At 42.9% G+C, this 20138-nt stretch overlaps 1 protein-coding gene across 3 annotated transcripts in view; it reads right to left on the reverse strand.

The window, feature by feature from the left end:
- The window catches only part of ppp3cb (protein phosphatase 3, catalytic subunit, beta isozyme), a 45448-nt gene that overhangs the window by 14032 nt on the left and 11278 nt on the right, over nucleotides 1-20138 (reverse strand). For all 3 annotated transcript variants that reach the window (XM_039813727.1, XM_039813725.1, XM_039813726.1), the window contains exons 2-7: nucleotides 17168-17368; nucleotides 13747-13871; nucleotides 10401-10512; nucleotides 6357-6502; nucleotides 3932-4071; nucleotides 2492-2569 (exon numbers count right to left, since the gene is read on the reverse strand). In XM_039813727.1, coding sequence (XP_039669661.1) covers nucleotides 2492-2569; nucleotides 3932-4071; nucleotides 6357-6502; nucleotides 10401-10512; nucleotides 13747-13871; nucleotides 17168-17368 — 802 coding nt within the window. The remainder of the gene's footprint in view (nucleotides 1-2491; nucleotides 2570-3931; nucleotides 4072-6356; nucleotides 6503-10400; nucleotides 10513-13746; nucleotides 13872-17167; nucleotides 17369-20138) is intronic.

Consider the following 20138-nt stretch of genomic DNA (forward strand, 5'->3'; position numbering starts at 1 on the left):
CGCATTAGGGATGGGAAGGTAATCACACAGGCTGGGAAAAACAGACAAAGAGGGGAAGACAAGTGAACTGTAATGACAACATACAATACATTTCAAAATAAAACAGGAAGTCCAAGAACACAAAATAAGAGCGGAGCAGGAACGTACGTATATTTTTTGTCAAAGTAGTGTGCTCTGCTAGTCTGACAAGCCAGACCCACATCAAGATGTTGGGTCTGGGAATTGACAGGGCTCAATCCGAGGGGCGGGATAAACAGTTGTCTTTCAAATTCCTTCTGCACGCAATAGGATAGCGCTACAACCAGGCAGAGCAACGAAGAAGGTAGCGGAGCTAGTTGATAGATTAAACTTTTGCCGAACACATCTTCCTTTTTTAAGAATGACTTCAGTGCCGTTCTTTGTTCTTTTCTCAAAGAAAAGCTGAACTCCAAGTCTTCCAGAAGACCGCTGTTCGCCATCAGCAGCAGCCATAAGCCCGCCCACCGACTCTATACACCATATGATTGGCCTGACTAGAGTTTGGTTTTTCCAGCTCGCAAGCCAACGAAGAGTGCCTAGACCCCCCCCCTGGCTGCAAATTAAATTTGCTGCCGCTAGGGTGCATCTAGATTTCTAGGCTAGTGCTACGCTAGTGTTGCTGCATTGTTTACTTTTTTTCCAGCGGCCCAAATCGGCCCAAGAGTGCATCGGCCCTTCTGGCATTTGCCAGAACTGCCAGATTGCCAGTCCGCCTATGATCTCGACATTACCGCCTGCACATGAAGGCATCTTCATTTCATATTTAACCCTCACAGTGTTTGAAAACTTTCCTGTGGCAGCGATAGAGGCAGTGATGTTTCCTGTATACTGTATACGGGACTCTCACAACGCCTTGAAACGGACTGACAAGTCTGATCGCCAGTTACATAATCGGCCAACGCAGGGTGACGTAGGGTGGCGTTTCTCCAAAAGTTGAATCTGTCTATCCGCTGATGGCCGCTCCATTTTTTTTCCCCGGCTCCCCCCTGTGTCCCCCACTGCCGCAGCCTACATGCATGACCGTCTGAGGACCACCTGAGTGTATGTGAACGCAGCCAAAGTCACAATAAGAAACAAGTGTGGGTGCAATTAGTTTTATGCATGCAAAGAGATTAGACATGATAATGAACACAAGCACACATATTTCCTTTGTACCCACAAACCACAGCAGAATTTGTTGGCTGATTTTCCTGTTAGAATGATTATAATATTGTCTGTTATTATAGTGTTCCAGTGTCCTGTGTAGCTTTGTTAATATGATGTTATTCTCTCTTGGAACCTGTGTATGACTAAAATGCTGAACCAAAAATTGCTATCAATGTCATCAGCACAAAGCTGGTTCATGTTTTGGTCTTCACTTACAGCAGGCCAACGTACACTGCGTCTGACCACGAGCCAATCAAATCAAGGAAAAGTAATGGCTTCTGTATCAAACAGGCTCCTGATTGGCTGCCTGTTACACCGCTCAACCACAATGGCAGGGACTTTACATTTCTCCCCGTGACCAAGCATGTAGAATACTAAAGTTTATAGTATATTGTTTTTGCAGTTAATGCTCAATAAATCAACATATTTAACCGTGTAATATAATATAATAATACAATAGTGCTCTGTTGTTTGTCAATCAAACTTTAACTTTTAATTCAACTTCACAAAGAGAAAGCAAAACCTTCCAGGAAAGTATTTTTTTTTCTTTCTGAGGTGTCCCTGGAGCAGTTTCACCACCATCCACAATTATTAAAAGAATTCCCCAGCAGTGACCAGATTCCTCATTTCCCTTGTGCATTGTATTGTAGGAGAAGTGTCTTTTAGTATGCATATATATATACTTGAAACCAGCTTGAAATATTTCATTGTATGACGTGACTTCTCTTGATTCTCTATTGTCTAAAAGTGTCAGCAGTTTTAACACACACACTATTCCATCTACACATTAGGTACTATTTAGAACTACTAAAAGTATGCTTTCTTTTGACCAGCCCTTATGCAACGATTACCCAGACTGCCCAGCTGCATGACAGTAAAAATATTGTTAATGGGTTCACCAAACAGCACAAGCCACAGCAACTGCACAACTCATAATGCAGCAATTAAGGCAGCACTATTAGATTTAGAGGATTTACACCAAGATAATAGATGGAATGGATTTGTGGGTCAGAAAATTGTGTTTGGCTCCCACTGCTTTATTTAGACTAGTGGTGCAAACGTGGCTCTTTGCCTTCCACCATTCTGTTTAGCTGACCTGAATGTTGTTCAAGCTGTTGGTGCTCTCTGTCAGGCAAACTCTAACAATGCTAATAACACAGTTTAAGGGTGACAGAAGGGCAATTGTGGAACCTCTTTCCCCGTAATGTGCCTGACAAAGAAAAAAAAACAGTTTGGACTGTGAAATGTCAAGGTAAGCCGTTAAATTAAATGGTGCTCTTTTTTTAAGCCAAGAGAAGGACAGAGCTGCGACAGTAGGTCAGCTTACCCAGCATCCTGTGCTTCATGCGCTCTGATGATTGACAGCAGGTTGTTGGTCTGTAGGAACTCGCACACTGCTGGGTAACTGGGGGACAGACACACACACACACACACACACACACACACACAAAGAGAGAGAGAACAAGTTAATGTATCAATCAGTGAAGCAATGGAAAGAAACAGACAGGGGAATAAATATCCACAAAGCTCCAGTAAAAACCCACTTTACATAGCAAACATGTCATGGCGTATTACATCAAGTCTGTAAACCACAGAACAGATGGACATATTTAAATTGTAGCACTGAGATATGATTGGGCCTCTTGTTTTTTAATGTCATGTCTAACTGAGATCAGCAGGGGGAAGCGATGAGCACAAGGCAGGCCTGAGCAGGGCTTATGGCCTCCTCAGTGCTGTGGGGGCTCAGTATTTACTAGTTGGTCGATTGATGCTGTGCCTGCTAAACATAGAAAATCACTGTGTGACTCCACAGGTCATAACACAGAGTTCTACACACTCTACACGCGAGGAACGCGGCTACGACCGCAACAGCGCTCAACCTGTCTTTTTACAATTTCAGCTCCTCTTATCCCTCTATTTTTATTTCTTTATTTCCATCTTTCATCTTCTACCCCACCACCACCACCACCACACACACTCATCTAATGTTGCTCTCCCTCTTTCTCTCACTGTATCTTAATATCACTCCATATCTGGCAGGAGTAGCCAGTCGTCATAGCAACAGAACCGTGCAGTCTCCCTTGGGATTGTGGGATATCGTTTCATGCTGAAACGGAACTCTCTGTGTGTGTGTCTGTCAATGTGCTGTGTTTGTGTGTTTGCTCGTACACTGTGTGTGTGTGTGTGTGTGTGTGTGTGTGTGTGTGTGTGTGTGTGTGTGTGTGTGTGTGTGTGTGGTGTGTGTAAACTCGCCAAGATTTTCTGTCTCTTGTACAAATCCCAGTGATTGTTATTGGATCTCGGATGTGGTGTAACCGTGCAGAAAGCATACATCTTTATCTTTTCTCATCACCAACATCCCAAACCAATAGACCGAAGTCCACCAAACTTATTAGATTCCAGAGTTGTAGATGAAAACATCACATCTTGCTAACGCTGGGCGCTCACAAGGCGCCCAGATCATTAAAACACATCGAATGAGCAGGCCAGGATCACATTTGAGGTTCAGTCTTATTTCTGGCTGTATGTTTCAGCTGCTAATTTCAAAGAATATTGTTCCGCATGTTTTTTTAAACTCTGAATATTGCATTGATTCTGCCTTGTTGGGATATCAGGTTAGTTCATATCTCTGAGCTCCATAAGCACTGGGATCTACTACATAAACGACTATGCTCACTCACATTCAGGGTGATTTTCTTCTCAAATAAATCAGGAATCTTACGTAATATTTGGGTTGGTCCTTGTGAGGAGTAATTTTGTCCTGTACCTGTAGAAATAGGAGCAGCCTCTGACTGTGTTGTGGCCAAAGTACTCCTGGGTCTTCTCGTTACCAAAGTCTTCCAGGGGGTCGGCCCACAGCAGGTCGCACATGGGCCCAAAAGCTGGGGGCTCCTTGAACCGGTCCAACTAGGACATACAAAGAACACACACAGAAATACACAAAAATATAAGCTTACAGAAATACACAAATGCTCAGTTACACATCGAAATAAACAGACACAAAAACAAACTCACACAAAAAACATATCACATACCTAACTTTTTTCTTTTTTTTTAAGCGATATAAACCATTCACACAGACATAAATGCATAAATAAGAAGAGAAATAAAAGCAAACACACACAAACACATACTGTCAGAGCAGAGCATCTCCATGGCAACCCTCACCACACAGGAGGGAGAAGATGTCACACCAGCAGATTCACCATGGAAACACTGCCATTAGATGAGGAAGTGTGTGCCCTCATGTCTCTGTGTTCATGTGTGTGCCTTTGTACTGTGTTTTACTGTGAACTGTATACATACTGGATATGTGTGGATCTCTCTCACTGGTGTACTGCATTTACTGGTTTCTTATGGATTGTCTGCATTGACAGTAGATGTGGGTATAAAGACATGCATGAGAGTCGGTGTGTGTTTATATCTGCGCTTGCAGGTGTGTTTGAACATTACACATGTGGATAACATGTTACATTAACGTTATTATTTTTCCCAGAAATGAGAAGTGTGATAATTGCCGCTTCTATACAGTAAATACAGAGGCAATGACGTTGAGAAAACTAGTGTTCAGGCTGACAGGCAAACTGTGTAATAGTAAGAACGGTTGTAATGCTTTCACTGTATGCCTTATTTTACCTAAAAAGTAATTGCATTATAACTCAAATAAAACCTAAAAAATGCAGATAGAAATAAAATGGGAAAACATACTGTAGCTCTCCAACATAAATGTGTTCTTTAAGCTTTATCGTCCATTTTAACTAGTTTTTTGAAAAGAATCAATTTTACTTTGATTATTTAAAGGTCCTATGACATGCTGCTTTTTGGATGCTTTTATATAGACCTTAGTGGTCCCCTAATACTGTATCTGAAGTCTCTTTTATATAGACCTTAGTGGTCCCCTAATACTGTATCTGAAGTCTCTTTTATATAGACCTTAGTGGTCCCCTAATACTGTATCTGAAGTCTCTTTTATATAGGCCTTAGTGGTCCCCTAATACTGTATCTGAAGTCTCTTTTATATAGACCTTAGTGGTCCCCTAATACTGTATCTGAAGTCTCTTTTATATAGACCTTAGTGGTCCCCTAATACTGTATCTGAAGTCTCTTTTATATAGACCTTAGTGGTCCCCTAATACTGTATCTGAAGTCTCTTTCCCGAAATTCAGCCTTGGTGCAGAATTACAGCCACTAGAGCCAGTCCCACAATGAGGTTTCCTTAGGACGTGCCATTTCTGTGTCTGTAGCTTTAAATGCTATTGAGGAGGAGAGAGGGGGGCGGGGGTAAGGTGGAGGGGTGTGGCCTTGACCAACTGCCATGCTTCGCTCGTTTGCAAGCCATGATGTCTCTCTCTCTCATGGGCGGGCCAAATTCTCTGGGCGGGCAAAGCAGAGAAAGGGGAGGTAACCTTGCTCCTTATGACCTCATAAGGAGAAGATTCCTGATTGGTCCATCTGAGCTTTCATTTTCTCAAAGGCAGAGCAGGATACCCAGGGCTCGGTTTACACCTATTGCCATTTCTAGCCACTGGGGGACCATAGGCAGGCTGGGGGAACTCATATTAATGTTAAAAAACCATGGGACCTTTAAGGTCTTTTTATGGTTCTACGGAGGCTCCACGCAGAGCTTTCGCCGTAGCCTACATAAGTGGGGGTACAGAATCAGAATGTCACATACCTTAGGAACACATTTGTTCCTAAGGTATGTGATGTTCTGATTCTGATTCTGAAACCCTGGCTGTCTGAATCCATCATTGATACACTGCTGTTTCAAGGTGGAAATGCTAAACCATGGTGTTTACTGCTTTTTTCGCTTGTGATATGTCTTCTAGCATTTAAAAAAAAAAGCACCATATGGACCGGTTAAAAAGGTTGAAATCTTGATTTTCATTGAAGGGAGTCTTAAACACTACCATATCTCTCTTGCTTTAGCTGTCTAACTTGCTGAGTATTGGACAGAGGCTTCTAGATTCCACAGATTTAAGGTTTTTTGTTTTGAAATTATTGTAAATTACAAAGCTGTTTTCTCAGAAATTATACATTTTATTGCATAACGTAATAACACATATGTCAAAGAGCCAGATTCAGATCTTAACTCATTTTAACCATAAAATATTGTTCCTGTGTTTGGCCTTTGTAGGGCAGTATTGTTAATTCATTCAAAATTGTATGTGTGCATGTGCCTCTTTTGGTACCTTCTTGATGTCATCCAGTGTGTGGATCTCTGGTGAAAGCCCCCCATGCACACACAGGAACTGCTGGTTCATCAGGGCTGCCAGGGGCAGGCAATCAAACGCCTCCATGCAGGAGTCGTACACCTGCTCCGAGTACTTGATCTTACCTGGAGGGTTTAGAAAGGTGGAGAGATATTTCAAAGCTTGAGACAAAAAGGAGCTCCTGAATGTGTTTCGACATGCTTTGATCAGCCATCATGCCCGCAAACGTACAGTCAGTCCCTGTCACTCAGAGTGTGACTGTTAGATATCGCACCAAAACACGCCGCAACAAGGAACGCAGAGAACAAACAAACATGGAGCTTTTACATGGACGGTTTGAAGAACTCAATCTTCTAAAGGCAGACTTGTGCAGTTCCTCTAAAGACATAATTCAGTTCACTTGGGTGTAAAGGCGGTAACATGTAGGTTTTTCACATAGCATGTTATTAATTTATATGGCCATCTCTCTAGCACTCCCATATGACCTGTTTCTCTCCTCTACTTCCCAGAGAAGACATGCACATTGGTGAAAAAATGCTCCATATTACAGTAGATAGCATACCATTACAGACAACAAATGGATGCAAAGACTCAGATTCTGTTTCAATTAAACAAAATCGGACCCAAATATAAGCATGAAGCAGCGTAGAGGCGTCACTGTGATGATGAATCTTTGCTTTATAAAAAAAAAACTCCTTTGATTTGGCAGCGATATCAATGAAGGTCTCCAACACGCAGCATCTTTAAAGTGCATTTCATATGGGCATAACAATACATCTGACACAAAACAATATCACAGGATTAAAATAGCTGAAAGGAGATCGGAGACAAGAGAGAGAAGAGGATGAAAGAAAAAGAGAAGGGTGGATTTTGGAAGAGAGCGAGCAGGGACTAGGTAGGAGAGAAATATAATTCCATAAAGAGAGATAGATTGATGGGAGGAGACAGGAGAAGGAGGAGAGGTTAAGATAGGGAAGGAGAGGAGACGGAGAGGGAGGAGGAAAGAGAGATGGGAAGGAGAAGGGAGTGTGTGAGGACATGAAAACAACACACAAATTAAAGCCAATATTGTAGAGTACCAGTGTACAGTAGCCAAACATTTGTGCGTGCGAATGGGTGTGTGAGACAGCAAGGAGTGCGTTTGTCAACCTCTCCATCTGCCTTGTGTAGACTCATTATTGCCAGTCCACCAGTTTTCAGCTCCCTCCACACACACACTTAAACATTTATGAAGACGCTCTTGCACATGCATGCAGTCACAGTACATAATCTTGCACACACTTGTGGTGCACACACACACACACAAACATACACGCTCACGCACACAGCAGATGGTAATTGAGGGCGACCACTATTCGCCACGAGCAACAGGGGAAATTAGCTTCCTTGTCCCTTGGCCAATCAGACACAGAGGAGCAAGTCCCTGAGCCAATCATTAAGGGCCAAATTAATTTGCTGCTAATCACCCACTCTCGGACAGGACGCGAGGAGAGTCACACGGACAGAGCGAGAGACTGTGCAAGGGAGGAAAAGATGGAGGATGGATGGAGAGAAATAGGAAATAAGGAGGGGGAGAAGGAGTAGAAGAAGGATGGATGGGAGTGTGGGAAAGGAGGGAAGATACAACATGGACGGATGAAAATGTTAACTGTATGGCTGAAACACTCAGTTAATGATGTGTCGATTAGTTGAATGACAGAAAATTAATCTGCAACAAGTGACTGTTTGCTTAATCTTGCATTGCAAGACCTTCCTCCACAGAGCTGCGGAGGAGGGTCTGGCTAGCCCACACAGCATTCTGGGATGGGAGAAAAACGTGCTCTGGTTCAGACTGATCTCATGCAGTGGCGTATGTATGACAAGCCAATTTGTATGCCATTATTGGCGTGTTACCAAGACCCATACTCGCTTTTTAGCGTGTTTATCAACGCCGTTTGGCCTCCATTGACTTACATTACCTTGCGATTGCGTGTGAATTGACGCCGTAGCGAGTAGTATGAAAAGGCGAAAATCCACGCAGGGAGGTTGGTCGGGGTGAGGATGGGTAAAACACAGGACTTTCATCCAGGAGAGCGGGGATTGCATCCTGCGAGTGACATTTCCTTTGTGTCCCGTGTGTGACGTTTCCTTTCCCCGTTTGTTGTTTTTCTAAACCCAACCCCGTTCTTCTTTTCCTAATCCCAACCGTTTCTTCTTTTCAACTGTTTCTTCTTTTCCTAAACCCAACCGTAGTGTCGTGATAACACGTAGGCTCGCGATAACACGTAGGCTCGCGATAACACGCCCCATGGCTATGCTGTGACGTTGCAGACTGCCGTCCACTGTATACAGCGTAGACATACACGCGGATAGCTCAAAATGCGTACAGATAACACGCCACTTGGCTTTAGGAAAGTGGAGTGTATGTTTACGCAAAGTCAGGATGTCATGTTGTCTGGTTTATTGACATTTCTTTAAACCAATCACAATCGTCTTGGGCGGCGCTAAGCCCCTGACTCAATGACGGTGCCTCTGCAAAATAGCCTCGGGAAGGAACTTGTTTTGGTGGAACATGTGGACGTTCAAAAGTAGTTTTAGTCGTGCAACAGAAAACTCAGATTGGACAGATAGTCTAGCTAGCTGTCTGGATTTACCCTGCAGAGATCTGAGGAGCAGTTAACCGTAGTCCTCTCAAGGTTAGAACTCCAACACAAAGGAAGCGGAAAGTGACATCCGGCAGAATTTCCGGCGGCACCTGAACAATCCTGGAAGTGGAACGTCGTCGATATAGACTACTGTTTGCTAAACCCCTCCCCCTCAGCAACTGTAACTAGGCATGGCAGGGTTAGCTTTGATTTTCTCTACATGTTGAAGTGGTATGCACTATGGGGCTATGGTAAGAGTGATACTCAGTATATGAAGTATCTATGAATGTGGTTTCTTTCTCTCCGTGTCTTCTACATGGATCATCATCAACTAGTGAGGATGATGACGGGCTAAACAAATATACTCACTGATATTCCAACCCGTTCTAACTCCGAACTCGTAAAAATACGACTGGTACATAATACAGACTGGTATTATATATGTCAATGTTTAGTCGGGATACTGTTTTGAAACATGTCAATTATTTTCTTTCAAATGCAAACAAATTTAATAAAAAAACCCAAATTCACTGAAAGATCCATATCTTTTGTTGTACTTGCAAATGTGCGTGGTTTGAATTCATCCATGTTATTTTCGGGTAATCAAAATTAGGTACTATTTTGGTATTTGTATAATGGTGTCTTGTAAGCCTGTTTGGGCTGGACATCCTTTTTGTGTGCATGACACAATGATAAAATTATTCATGGATTCATAAATACAGTAAATATATTTGAATTTTAACTGTTGGTTGAGAAATTGTGATGGACATTTCTGCTTTTTAAAATGTATTTTTTTGTTTCACATTGAATCAATTGATAATAAAAAATAGAATCTGCAGATGAATTGACACTGAAAAAATTATCTGCAGCCCTACTTAGCTTTGTAATACCTGTAGGTGTTTATGGTCTCATTTATATTATTTATTGATTATTATATTGTGCACTTATATTGTAGGTGGTGGGCGTTTTCATCGTGGTTTGAGCGGAAGTGATAACATATTTGTTTGCTTCACCTGTTCGGTTTTTTGGGCTTTGACACTTTTTGAACACTTTCTGTTGACCGCCGCACTAACGCACTTATTTTGACTCACAAAGTAACTTTACATTTGGTAACTGCAGTGCAAGTTGTATTTTACGTGTGGAGGAATAAATCATTGCAGTACAATCTCGAGCGCGTCACAGTGTGTTTGTGCATCTTTCAGTGCTTAGTCCCTCACGGCAGCACTTTGTTGGACCGCTTACAGCTGCAACAATACCTTTAACAGAAAGAACTGATATAATTTGAAGGAGTAGGGTGGGATGAGGTTAAAGAGGGAAGAACAACAAAGATGTGAGGCGTGAAAGAGGCATTGACACAAAGGTAGAGAGAGAGAAGGAGCACAAACACAGAGTTACTCACATTCTTGTTTGAAGGTGAAATATTCTGTCAGGTGTCTACATTCATGGTTCCCCCGTAGAAGAAAGAGCGTCTTTGGGTAGAGGATTTTCAGTGACCACAGGTATAACACACACTAGAGAAGAGAAAGCATAAACACTGGTTAGCGGTAAGCAGCTGCACATTAACGACATCATCATTAAACTTGACCAAAACAAAAAAAGAGGTTTCAGAATTTGGGGTACATTTATGATGCATTATAGTAAGTCATTGCAGCATAAATACTATCTTGTAACAAATTAAGCTGCTCATATATGTATTGTATACTGTACTTTTCTGGAAATATATGTCATTTCTTATATTGTCTGACTCAGAGGACAAGTTCGACATTTTAGGAAGTGAGGTCCAGTCATACCAGCATGGTAGGCAGATTCTTTTGTTTTCACCTTCTTTATGCTTAGCTAAGCTAGAGAAAACACTTCCTCTTTTGTATGGATTAAACAAACGATATGCTACATGTTTCCGCTGCCTTTATGCTAAGGCATTTGCCAAACTCAAGGACCGTGGCCAAATCTCACTCCCATCTCGTAAAATACGGACGCTTGGTCAGGTGCCTTTGTCGTGTTATTGACGCTAAAAGTCTCCTTTAGCGTCATATAACGCGCTTTAACTAAACGCGCTCGGTCGGGACTATTGGCATCCCTTTTGACGCAGTTAGGTTAAGGAAAAGCTCGTGGGTGGGCTTACGTTTCCGTCACTCGCGGGAAGAACGGGACGGTTGAGTTTAGGAAAAGGTCGTGGGTGGGCTTACGTTTCCGTGACTCGGTGCAAATAAGCGTACTTCCCAAAATGTCAAACTATTCATTTAAGACAGCTTTCTCTTTAGCACATCATTGCTAGTTATGTATATGCATATGGCAGAGTTGGAGACATTTCCCTTTTAGTCCTCCTCTTTAAATTCAAACTAGAGAAGTACTACTACAAATTGATCCTTACTAAAGATAGAAATAAACAGGCTTTTGGCAAGAATCATCCCAAACAAGAGCGTGCTGACTGAGTTAACAGGGGAAAAAATTTATAGAAAAAGGCTGTGTCCAACATCTTTTAGAAGATAAAAATCATCCAACATGTATTCACTGTCATCACTTTGTTAATCCTGCAAATGGCTCAGAGGGTGTTCTCTCACCTTTACATAGAATAATCCATGCTCTTCATTACCTCCCCTGTCTATGTGCCCTTGAAGTGTGTTAGGTACTGTAGGTGGCCTAAATATTAGCCTCTTTCCGACCAAGTAGTTACAGGAATGTAGTTATAGGAACAGTCCACTTATTTTTTCTTTTAGATTATTTTTGGGGGCTTTTTTCCCTTTTATTTCAGAGTGAGAGACAGTGGATAGATAGGAAAGGTGGGAGAGAGATGGGGGATGACACGCAACAAAGTGCCGCAGGTCGGATTTGAACCCGGGCCGCTGCAAAGGCCTACATGGGGCGCACGCTCTTACTGGGTGAGCTAGAGGTCGCCCCGAACAGTCCACTTCTAAACAGTTCTACTAACTAATCTCCCCAAAAACTGGTTTTGCCATTTGCATTCACACTGGCCAAGTGGCCATAGGAACTGGTAGCAGGGGTAAGGGAGTGACGCAAGCACGGCAACGATCTTTATAGCGTTGTCACTTGACTTTAGCGCCACGCATGGAGGAGGCCATCGGAATGTTCCTGTTGTGCCTTGCTGGGATGCTCATAACGGAGTTGGAACGGCGGCGTTTAAAGACTAGGCTGGAGTACTTCACAGAGAAACACAGAAGACGAAGGCTCCAGCGTAATATGATCCTAATTAATATGATGGAAGAAGATAGAAGAGCAAAGCACAACAGGCAAACCAAATGACGGGTAAGTTTAACTAGCATTAACAATTAGCTGGTTGAATGTGTGATGTTTGTCTTATGAGTTAGCATACGTAGGCGAATCGCAACAGACAGTGAAGATGTACTGTTTGTGTTTCAGACATTGCTAGGTCACTGAGGGTTCCTATGCGGAAAAGGGAAAAGACCCTGCCCTGAAGTAGGAGCTGAAAGAGTTACAGGAACTTAGTGAGAGAAACTTAATAATCCCCAAATTGGTCCCAGTCGGAACACGAGAGAAAAAGGGTTCTAGGAACATTATGTTCTAGGAACTGCAAAAATCCCTCCGGTCGGAAAGAGGCTTATGTCAATGAGACATCCCTCACACCATGGTGGCTAAGTGGCTCAACAAGCTAAGACATTCACCGTGTGCTTGTATTAGTTTGTGATTGAAATTTATTTTTTATTAATGTTTTAAACAACACACAAAACATACAATTCCCAAAATGAACATACCCAACATACACACTCTTCGTTACCACCTACCCAGACAAAAATCAAAGAAAAGATGACACAACAACCACAATATACAAGACCATACAACAAAATAATAACAAAATAGCAAACTGTAAACCAAATAAACATATGTATAGTGACAACACCATAAGCCTATCCCCAGCACAAAGCTTCTTAGGAGCCCTCCAGAAAGCTCAGGTACCGTCCCCATTTTCTAGTATATAAATCCAATCTGGCAAACAGTTTATAAGAAAATTTTTCAATTGCGCCACCCTAGCCATCTCACAGGCCAGCTCCTGGATTGACAGCACACCTGTAGTCTTCCATCCTGTAGAATATGTCTGGCTATAATTAAACTAGTTTGGACCCAGCTTCTTATGTGCTTATCAATTCCGTTTAGGATTGACCCATCTCCTAGAACAAATAATCTTGTTCCTGAATGGAACCTGGGTCCCTGCAATCTGACATAGGTTATCATGCATGTGCCTGTATTATATGTATTCAAGTCACACTCCTGAGCTGTGGTGCATTTCTGCCGGACAAAGTAATCACAAAAATACCTTATTGCACTCCCGTCTGTTTTACAGAATCAAATGTCCAAACAGGATATACTATCTCTGCTCAGTCTCCATGTTATACTCTTGTTCGTGATAACTGACCTTGAGTCATCCGTGAATTTTAAAGCACTTTGGTCTGTACATTTTCAGACACACGTTGTGGTGTGTCGATGCCAATATCAAGTAGCCTGTTGTACATTTATAATACATTAAATACAGCCCAGTGTTGTAACTGTACACCTCCGTAGTGAAATAAACCTTGCCACTAGAAACTGTATCATAGATTTCATATACACTATAATGGACATTGATTAAGTTGTAAGCCTACTGTACTGTATACACACTACACTGAGCTTACAACTTTTTTGAGTGAATACACACCCGGTGAAATAGAGATGTGTTCTTATATAGGCTTCTGTGAAGTATGTGCAGTGCTAGATAAAGTGTCCACTCTCACCTCGATACTGAAGTAGCCCCTGTCCACATAGTCCCCTAGGAAGAGGTAGCGCGTGTTGGCAGGAGAACCTCCCACTTCAAACAGCTTCATCAGGTCGAAGAACTGGCCGTGGATATCTCCACACACTGTGGAAACAGCACGCAGCAGCGTTAGGATCATACAGAACATCGTTTTTAGCTGCCACATGTTAAGTTTCCACAATTGAGTGAAAGTACGTCGGGACCGTCTTTGCTTCAGTGGCTCCATATGGCCTGATTTGCATCTGCCGAGGTATATCTGTGCTGTCTGCTGCTCTAGAGACATCAGTCATCTGCCTAATGAAAGAAAAAAAAAAAGAAAATAAAGGATAAAAATATCCTAAAAGGTTCTACTGTAATTATTTTGAGGTCTCTTTTTAAATACTACCTGTCAGGAAAGGACCGCACCAGGAGTTGCATGTTTAATATCTATACTGATTCTCAAAATGTCTTAAATGCTAATGGTCTTTATGCTTACATACTATTTAGAGCTGAAACACAGTGGATCAACTGATTAGTTGATTGACTAAAAATGATTCTTATTATTATTTATATTATTAATTTGAGTCACTTTTCAATCAAAAAAAATAAGAAGACATTTGCTGATTCCAGCTTCTCAGATGTGCATATTTGCTGCTATTCTTTGTCTGATTTTAAAATTCTACTGACTATATTGGGGATTTGGACACTTAGTTTGACAAACTAAGCTCCAGTATTTGATTATGTCACCTTGCGCTCTGGGAAATTGTGATTGGCATTTTACAACATTTCATTAACATTAGTCATTAAGAACATTACTGGCAGTTTAATTGATAATGAAACATTGCTAACTGGGGCCCTGATACCATCTCTTACTGCTGTGCTATAAATCATGTTTGTTTTAAAATAACAGCACCCTTCACTTCACTACATTAAGTGAAATGTGTTCTTATTCACGATCAATTAAACTTACCTTTGTGATTAACTCTAAATCTGATTCAGCACACAATTCAATGGCTGGGTTTCCAACCATTTTTTCAACAGATTTGTTCCAAGTCATATCCAGGAGTATTGGATCTAAATTCTACTTCTTCTAGGCATCACATGCTTCACTTTATACTTTGAAAGACTTCAGGACTGTCTGTCTGTGTGATCTGCCAGCATACATCTTCCCATCCGCCTCCCTCACCATCTGTCTGGCTTCTCCTTTCACTTTCAGTTGATGTCATAGTTCCTCTCAGCAGTCATTTTACAATGGCCATTTTGCATCTGCTTGGCCGTCTACGTCTGTCTGTCTCTCCATCTGCTTGCCGTGTTATTGTCTGTTTTCGCGTCTACCCCTAAGCATCCACTTTAATTCAAACTGAGAATTGGGAATGCAAAATGGCGTGGGTGAAATTGAGCCGTATCTTCCTGCCTCCTCAGACTTGCCTCAGTATTCTCCCAGGAAGCCTTCGTGTGACTCCCTAAAAGCCTGTCAGTTCATATGTCAGCCATCCACCTGCCTGTCTGTTCACTAGTCCGTCTATCCAAAAGCATTTCCAGAGAGACTCCTTCAAAGTGCTAAACTCCCAACAAGAACCTGCACTCTTTTTCTGCAGTGTTATCTCTGAAATCTATAGGCTGTTTCCAGTCATAGCTACCTCAGACAGGTGGGTGTTTCTGGGTCAGAACATGTAGAAGTGGACAAACTTGGAAACCTATCAATGTGTTGCTCATTGGGAATGAGCAGGTTTGAGAACCTCTGCACTAAGCAGCTTATGATCAGCTGTCTCTCCATCTGCCTGTCTGTCTGTCCTTGTCCCCGGGGATCTGTACCTGTGAAAGCCGAGCGATGTTCCCACACTACGTGGGCGCGACGTCCCACGCAGAATTATCTCACCGCTGGCATTTGCATAAACGCGCACACAAACATGCAGAGATACACAGGTACAGAAACCAAGCAGTGTCGATAGGTTGAGAGTGTCTGAGTCTGCCTGCCTGCTTGTCTGTCTTCTGTTAAATCGTCTCAGAAACTTGTTTTCCATTTTGTTCTTCATTGATCTCAATCTTCTCCTCCTCCCCTCGACATTCTCCTCGGTTCATACCATTTCTCTGGCAAGGGAATACATGCAGATATTACCAAAGCTAGCGCTCCGCCATTGTGAGGTGCATAAGTGCCAATTGGTTGTCTCAGTAAAGTGCGACCGAACAACAGTTCATATTAACAAGAGCGGCAGATACATATGGCAGATTAATGAATCGACGGATGGAATCTGACTAATACATAATTACTGATCTTTCTGCTATTCCTCTGTCTCTCTCTATCTCTCTGTTAGACTGTCGCTGTCTGTGCGTTCATTGTTAAAGTGTGTGATCTATTCGCTTGTTACTCATGCACACACATACTGTATATATAAACACTTCTAGCATGTCTGTGCAGGTAGTCCCAGTGGGAGTTTTTAAAGGAATAGTTTGACGTTCAGAGGAAAATGCTTATTTGCTTTCTTACAGAGAGTCTGATGAGACGATTGATGCTCCTGTCTGTATGAGGCTAGAGCCAGCAGCCGCTTAGCTTAGCTTAGCATAAAGACTGGAAACAAGGGGAAACGGTTAGCTAAACTCTGTCCAAAAGTTACAAAATCTGCCTACACGCTGCCGCACAAGTAAAGCTCACTGACATTGTATCTTGTTTATTTAACCTGTACAAAAACTAAAGTTTAAAAAAAAACGGGGGATATGTACAGGACTCTTTCTTGGCCAGGACTAGTTACCAAGCAACCAGATAACCAGGAAGTTATCACTCCTGGCTGATAAATAGTCTAGTACCAGCCTGGTCGCACCGAATTCCGTCAAATGATCACGAATCATTAACACCGCATTACGTGGTGGTGGCACGGAATGTGTGAAAAGTCCGTGTGGCCACCAGGGATGGGTCATTGGTTGGGGGGTGGATGGGTCATTGGTTGGGGGGTGGATGGGTCATTGGTTGGGGGGTGGATGGGTCATTGGTTGGGGTGGTGGATGGTCAAACGCAGGACTTTCACCCAGGAGACCGGGGTTTGTGTCCCGCATGTCAAGTTTCTTAAAGTCGTTTTCTTTTTTTTCCGTCCCGTTCTTCCCGCGTGTCACGGAACTGTAAGCCCACCCACGACCTTTTCCTTAACTTAAGGGCCCGTGTCGGTATTTTCATTTCACGGAATTCTTCCGTGGGCCCATCACGGAATGTTTTGCGATTCCGTGAAACGATTCCGTGAAACTGCCACAGATTTTGAGTTCATTTCACGGAATTCTGTGAGATCAGGTGGTCTAGGACATAATTCCATTACAGTGACTGATATCAGCTTTAGCTCTCCTCCTATTTTCTACCAACTGCACTGTAATTGTTCACACAATTACAGACTAATTTACACTCCATTCCTTCCTTCTCCATCACTATACCATACCCGTGACTGGCGCCTCAATGTCCAACATAGTGCGCTCCTGGCGCAGGATGGCGGCGCCCTCATCGATGATGCGCAGGGCCACAGCCTCCTCCAGTCGGCCCTCCTTGGTGAGGTGAGCTTTGAGCAGGTCCACCCGCGGCCGGCCCTCAGCGTCAAACACCTCCTTCATGGTGAGCCGGTGGGCCAGGGGGAAGGGGACCGCTGGAGAGAGGGAAGTTGGGAGTGATGGAAAGGACAGGGAGGAGATTGGAGTGAGAAGAAGGTGTAGAGAGATGGAGGAGGAGGAGAATAAATGATGCAGAAAGGAAGGGGGGAGAAAATATGGCAGATAACATTTGATTTTAAAAGGCAGAGGAGAGTTTGAATGGGAGTACGGATATGTGGATGGAGGTGAGTTAGATCATGAAGGGAATGACAGAAGTTGATACGGAAGAAAATAGAAGAATGTTCATTATAATTGCACAACATGATTTATTCATATTTCCTGTATTCTTTAACAAGCTTGCCCAAAAACATCACAGGCCCTCAATCCTCACCATTATCCTGATCACACCGCTGCTGTAGGCTTTGACTGAGTGTGTGTGTGTGTGTGTATGTGTGTGTGTGTGTGTGTGTGTGTGTTTTGGAGGCCTAAGCGGGTTGTGTTGAAGCAGGGGCTGCCAGAGTTATCAGGGCTGCCTGCCTCTGTTCTGCAGTAATGTCTTTCTTACATAATGAAGGCCCCCAGGGCGCTGCTGGAGAGGGGGGTTGACTGACGACGGGGGTGATACAGCAAGAGCGCACAGCTGCACGTGAAGAGTCATGTACACACATACGAGGACACATTCTACAAAACGCAGGCAGACACACACACACACACACACACACACACACACACACACGAGCGGTCTTAACAAACAGGCACAAACTCAGTGGCAAGAAACAAAAGGCAGAGGCACAGAGGCGCATGCGTACATCATGTATGGCACAATGGCGTTAACACACATGATCGCATACGTGTGTGGCATGTGAGTCTACAGTGGCACACACACACACACACACACACACGCTCATAAAAGGCATTGTTATGCAGGATCCACAGAGCCTGTTGGAGCCCCACCAGTGCTAACACAGATAATGGCCTAGATCGCAAACTAAAAACTAGGCCTGGCTCTCTCTCTCTCTTACTCTCTCTCTCTATCTCTCTCTCTCTCTCTCTCTCTCTCTCTCTCTCTCTCTACACACTCACACACACACACACACACACACACAAACACACACAAGGGGAGCCTCAGTTTTACCCTAAACCAGAAATACATACACACATTGAGTTCATGTACTGTATATGTGCAAGCTTCAAAGAACACTGTAGCTTTTACGTGACTGTACCAGCATCATTACAATTTGTAGCACTCTCTCTCTCTCTCTCTCTCTCTCTCTCTCTCTCTCTCTCTCTCTCTCTCTCAGACACACTTTCGCTCTCTGTCACTCTGTCTCTGTTTTGCACTCTCTCCTTTTGCGCCTTCTCTATTTACTTACTCTCTTGCTGCTTCCCTCTCTTCCTGTCCATTTAACAGACCACAGTCTCCTCAGTGCGCTTTCACACTGATGTCCATCATTACATTTTAATGTGATACTCACATTTTATTTTTTTACAGTTTGGGAATTGGGATGTTGATTGCCTGTATGAGTGTCAAAGTGACACGTGTGTTGATTGAGAGATACTCCTATTGAAAAGTGATTGTCTATTGTGGGGGAGATTCATTTTATTTATTAAGTTACAGTTTGAACGGGCCTGACTCAGTTTAAAAACTGGTTTCCAGCAGGTTTCTGTTTTGCGGAAACATAGAAAATAGAACACAGTTACGGCACATGAAGACAGAGACACTTGTACAGGACATTAGCGTGGGCTAGACAGATAACAGACAACTAAAAACAACAATACAGACAGTGCAAACAAGACTTGGACAATACATGAACAATCAATGAGTGCAAGTGTAACTGTTGAGAAGGAACAGTTTGTATGCCTTTTTGAAATATGTAATGGATGGTAGTGTTCTGTTATGATGGGGAATGTCATGCCAAATGATTGTTGTAAATAAACGGAGATGCTAGAGCAAGAGCAGAGTGTGGGATTTCTTCCTTTGTTCCAAGTTCATTTTTTCACAGTAAAAGCAGCTCAACGTGAAACCTGACCTGAAACAACCACTGAAACATCAGCAACATTTGGCCAGTATATACACTAAATAAACCGGACAAATCAGTTACAGTAAACTTGTAAACGTCCTGCTACGTCCTACAGTGCCCTGCTACACCCTGTAACACCCTGCAGTGCCCTGCTACGCCATGAACTACTGCAACTACTATTTCTAGTCATAGTTCCATTATCTTTATTGTGACTGTTACTGCCACTGTTCATCACACCCCCAACCGGCACCGTCAGACACCGCCTACCAAGAGCCTGGGTCTGTCCCAGGTTTCTCCCTAAAAGGGAGTTTTCCTCACCACTGTCGCACTAAATGCTTGCTCTTGGGGGAATTACTGGAATTGTTGGGTCTTTGTAAATTATAGAGTGTGGTCTAGACCTACTCTATCTGTAAAGTGTCTGGAGATAACTCTTGTTATGATTTGATACTATAAATAAAATTGAATTGAATTGAATCACACCAGAACAACACAGGACACCTTAACCAAAACCCATCTCAGGGTACCCTAAAGTATCTAATGGCACCTCAGGGCTGCATAGGTTCACTCTTCCACAACCTGAGACACTTTTACGCACCTTAAGACTGAACACAACACACAAGAGCACCCTGAGACGTCCCAGGACACCACGGCCTGCCAGGCTGAAGGGTCTGTTTCCCATCGATTGAGAACAGCGTATCTACACGTTAAAACCAGTTTTGCCTTTCAGATTAGGACTGATTGATAGTTTAAAAAGGTTTGTGCACACCAAGCTGTCAGAGAACATAAGACAGCAAAAGAATTGCTC

Source organism: Perca fluviatilis, chromosome 10, assembly GCF_010015445.1.
Source record: "Perca fluviatilis chromosome 10, GENO_Pfluv_1.0, whole genome shotgun sequence".
NCBI lineage: Eukaryota > Metazoa > Chordata > Actinopteri > Perciformes > Percidae > Perca > Perca fluviatilis.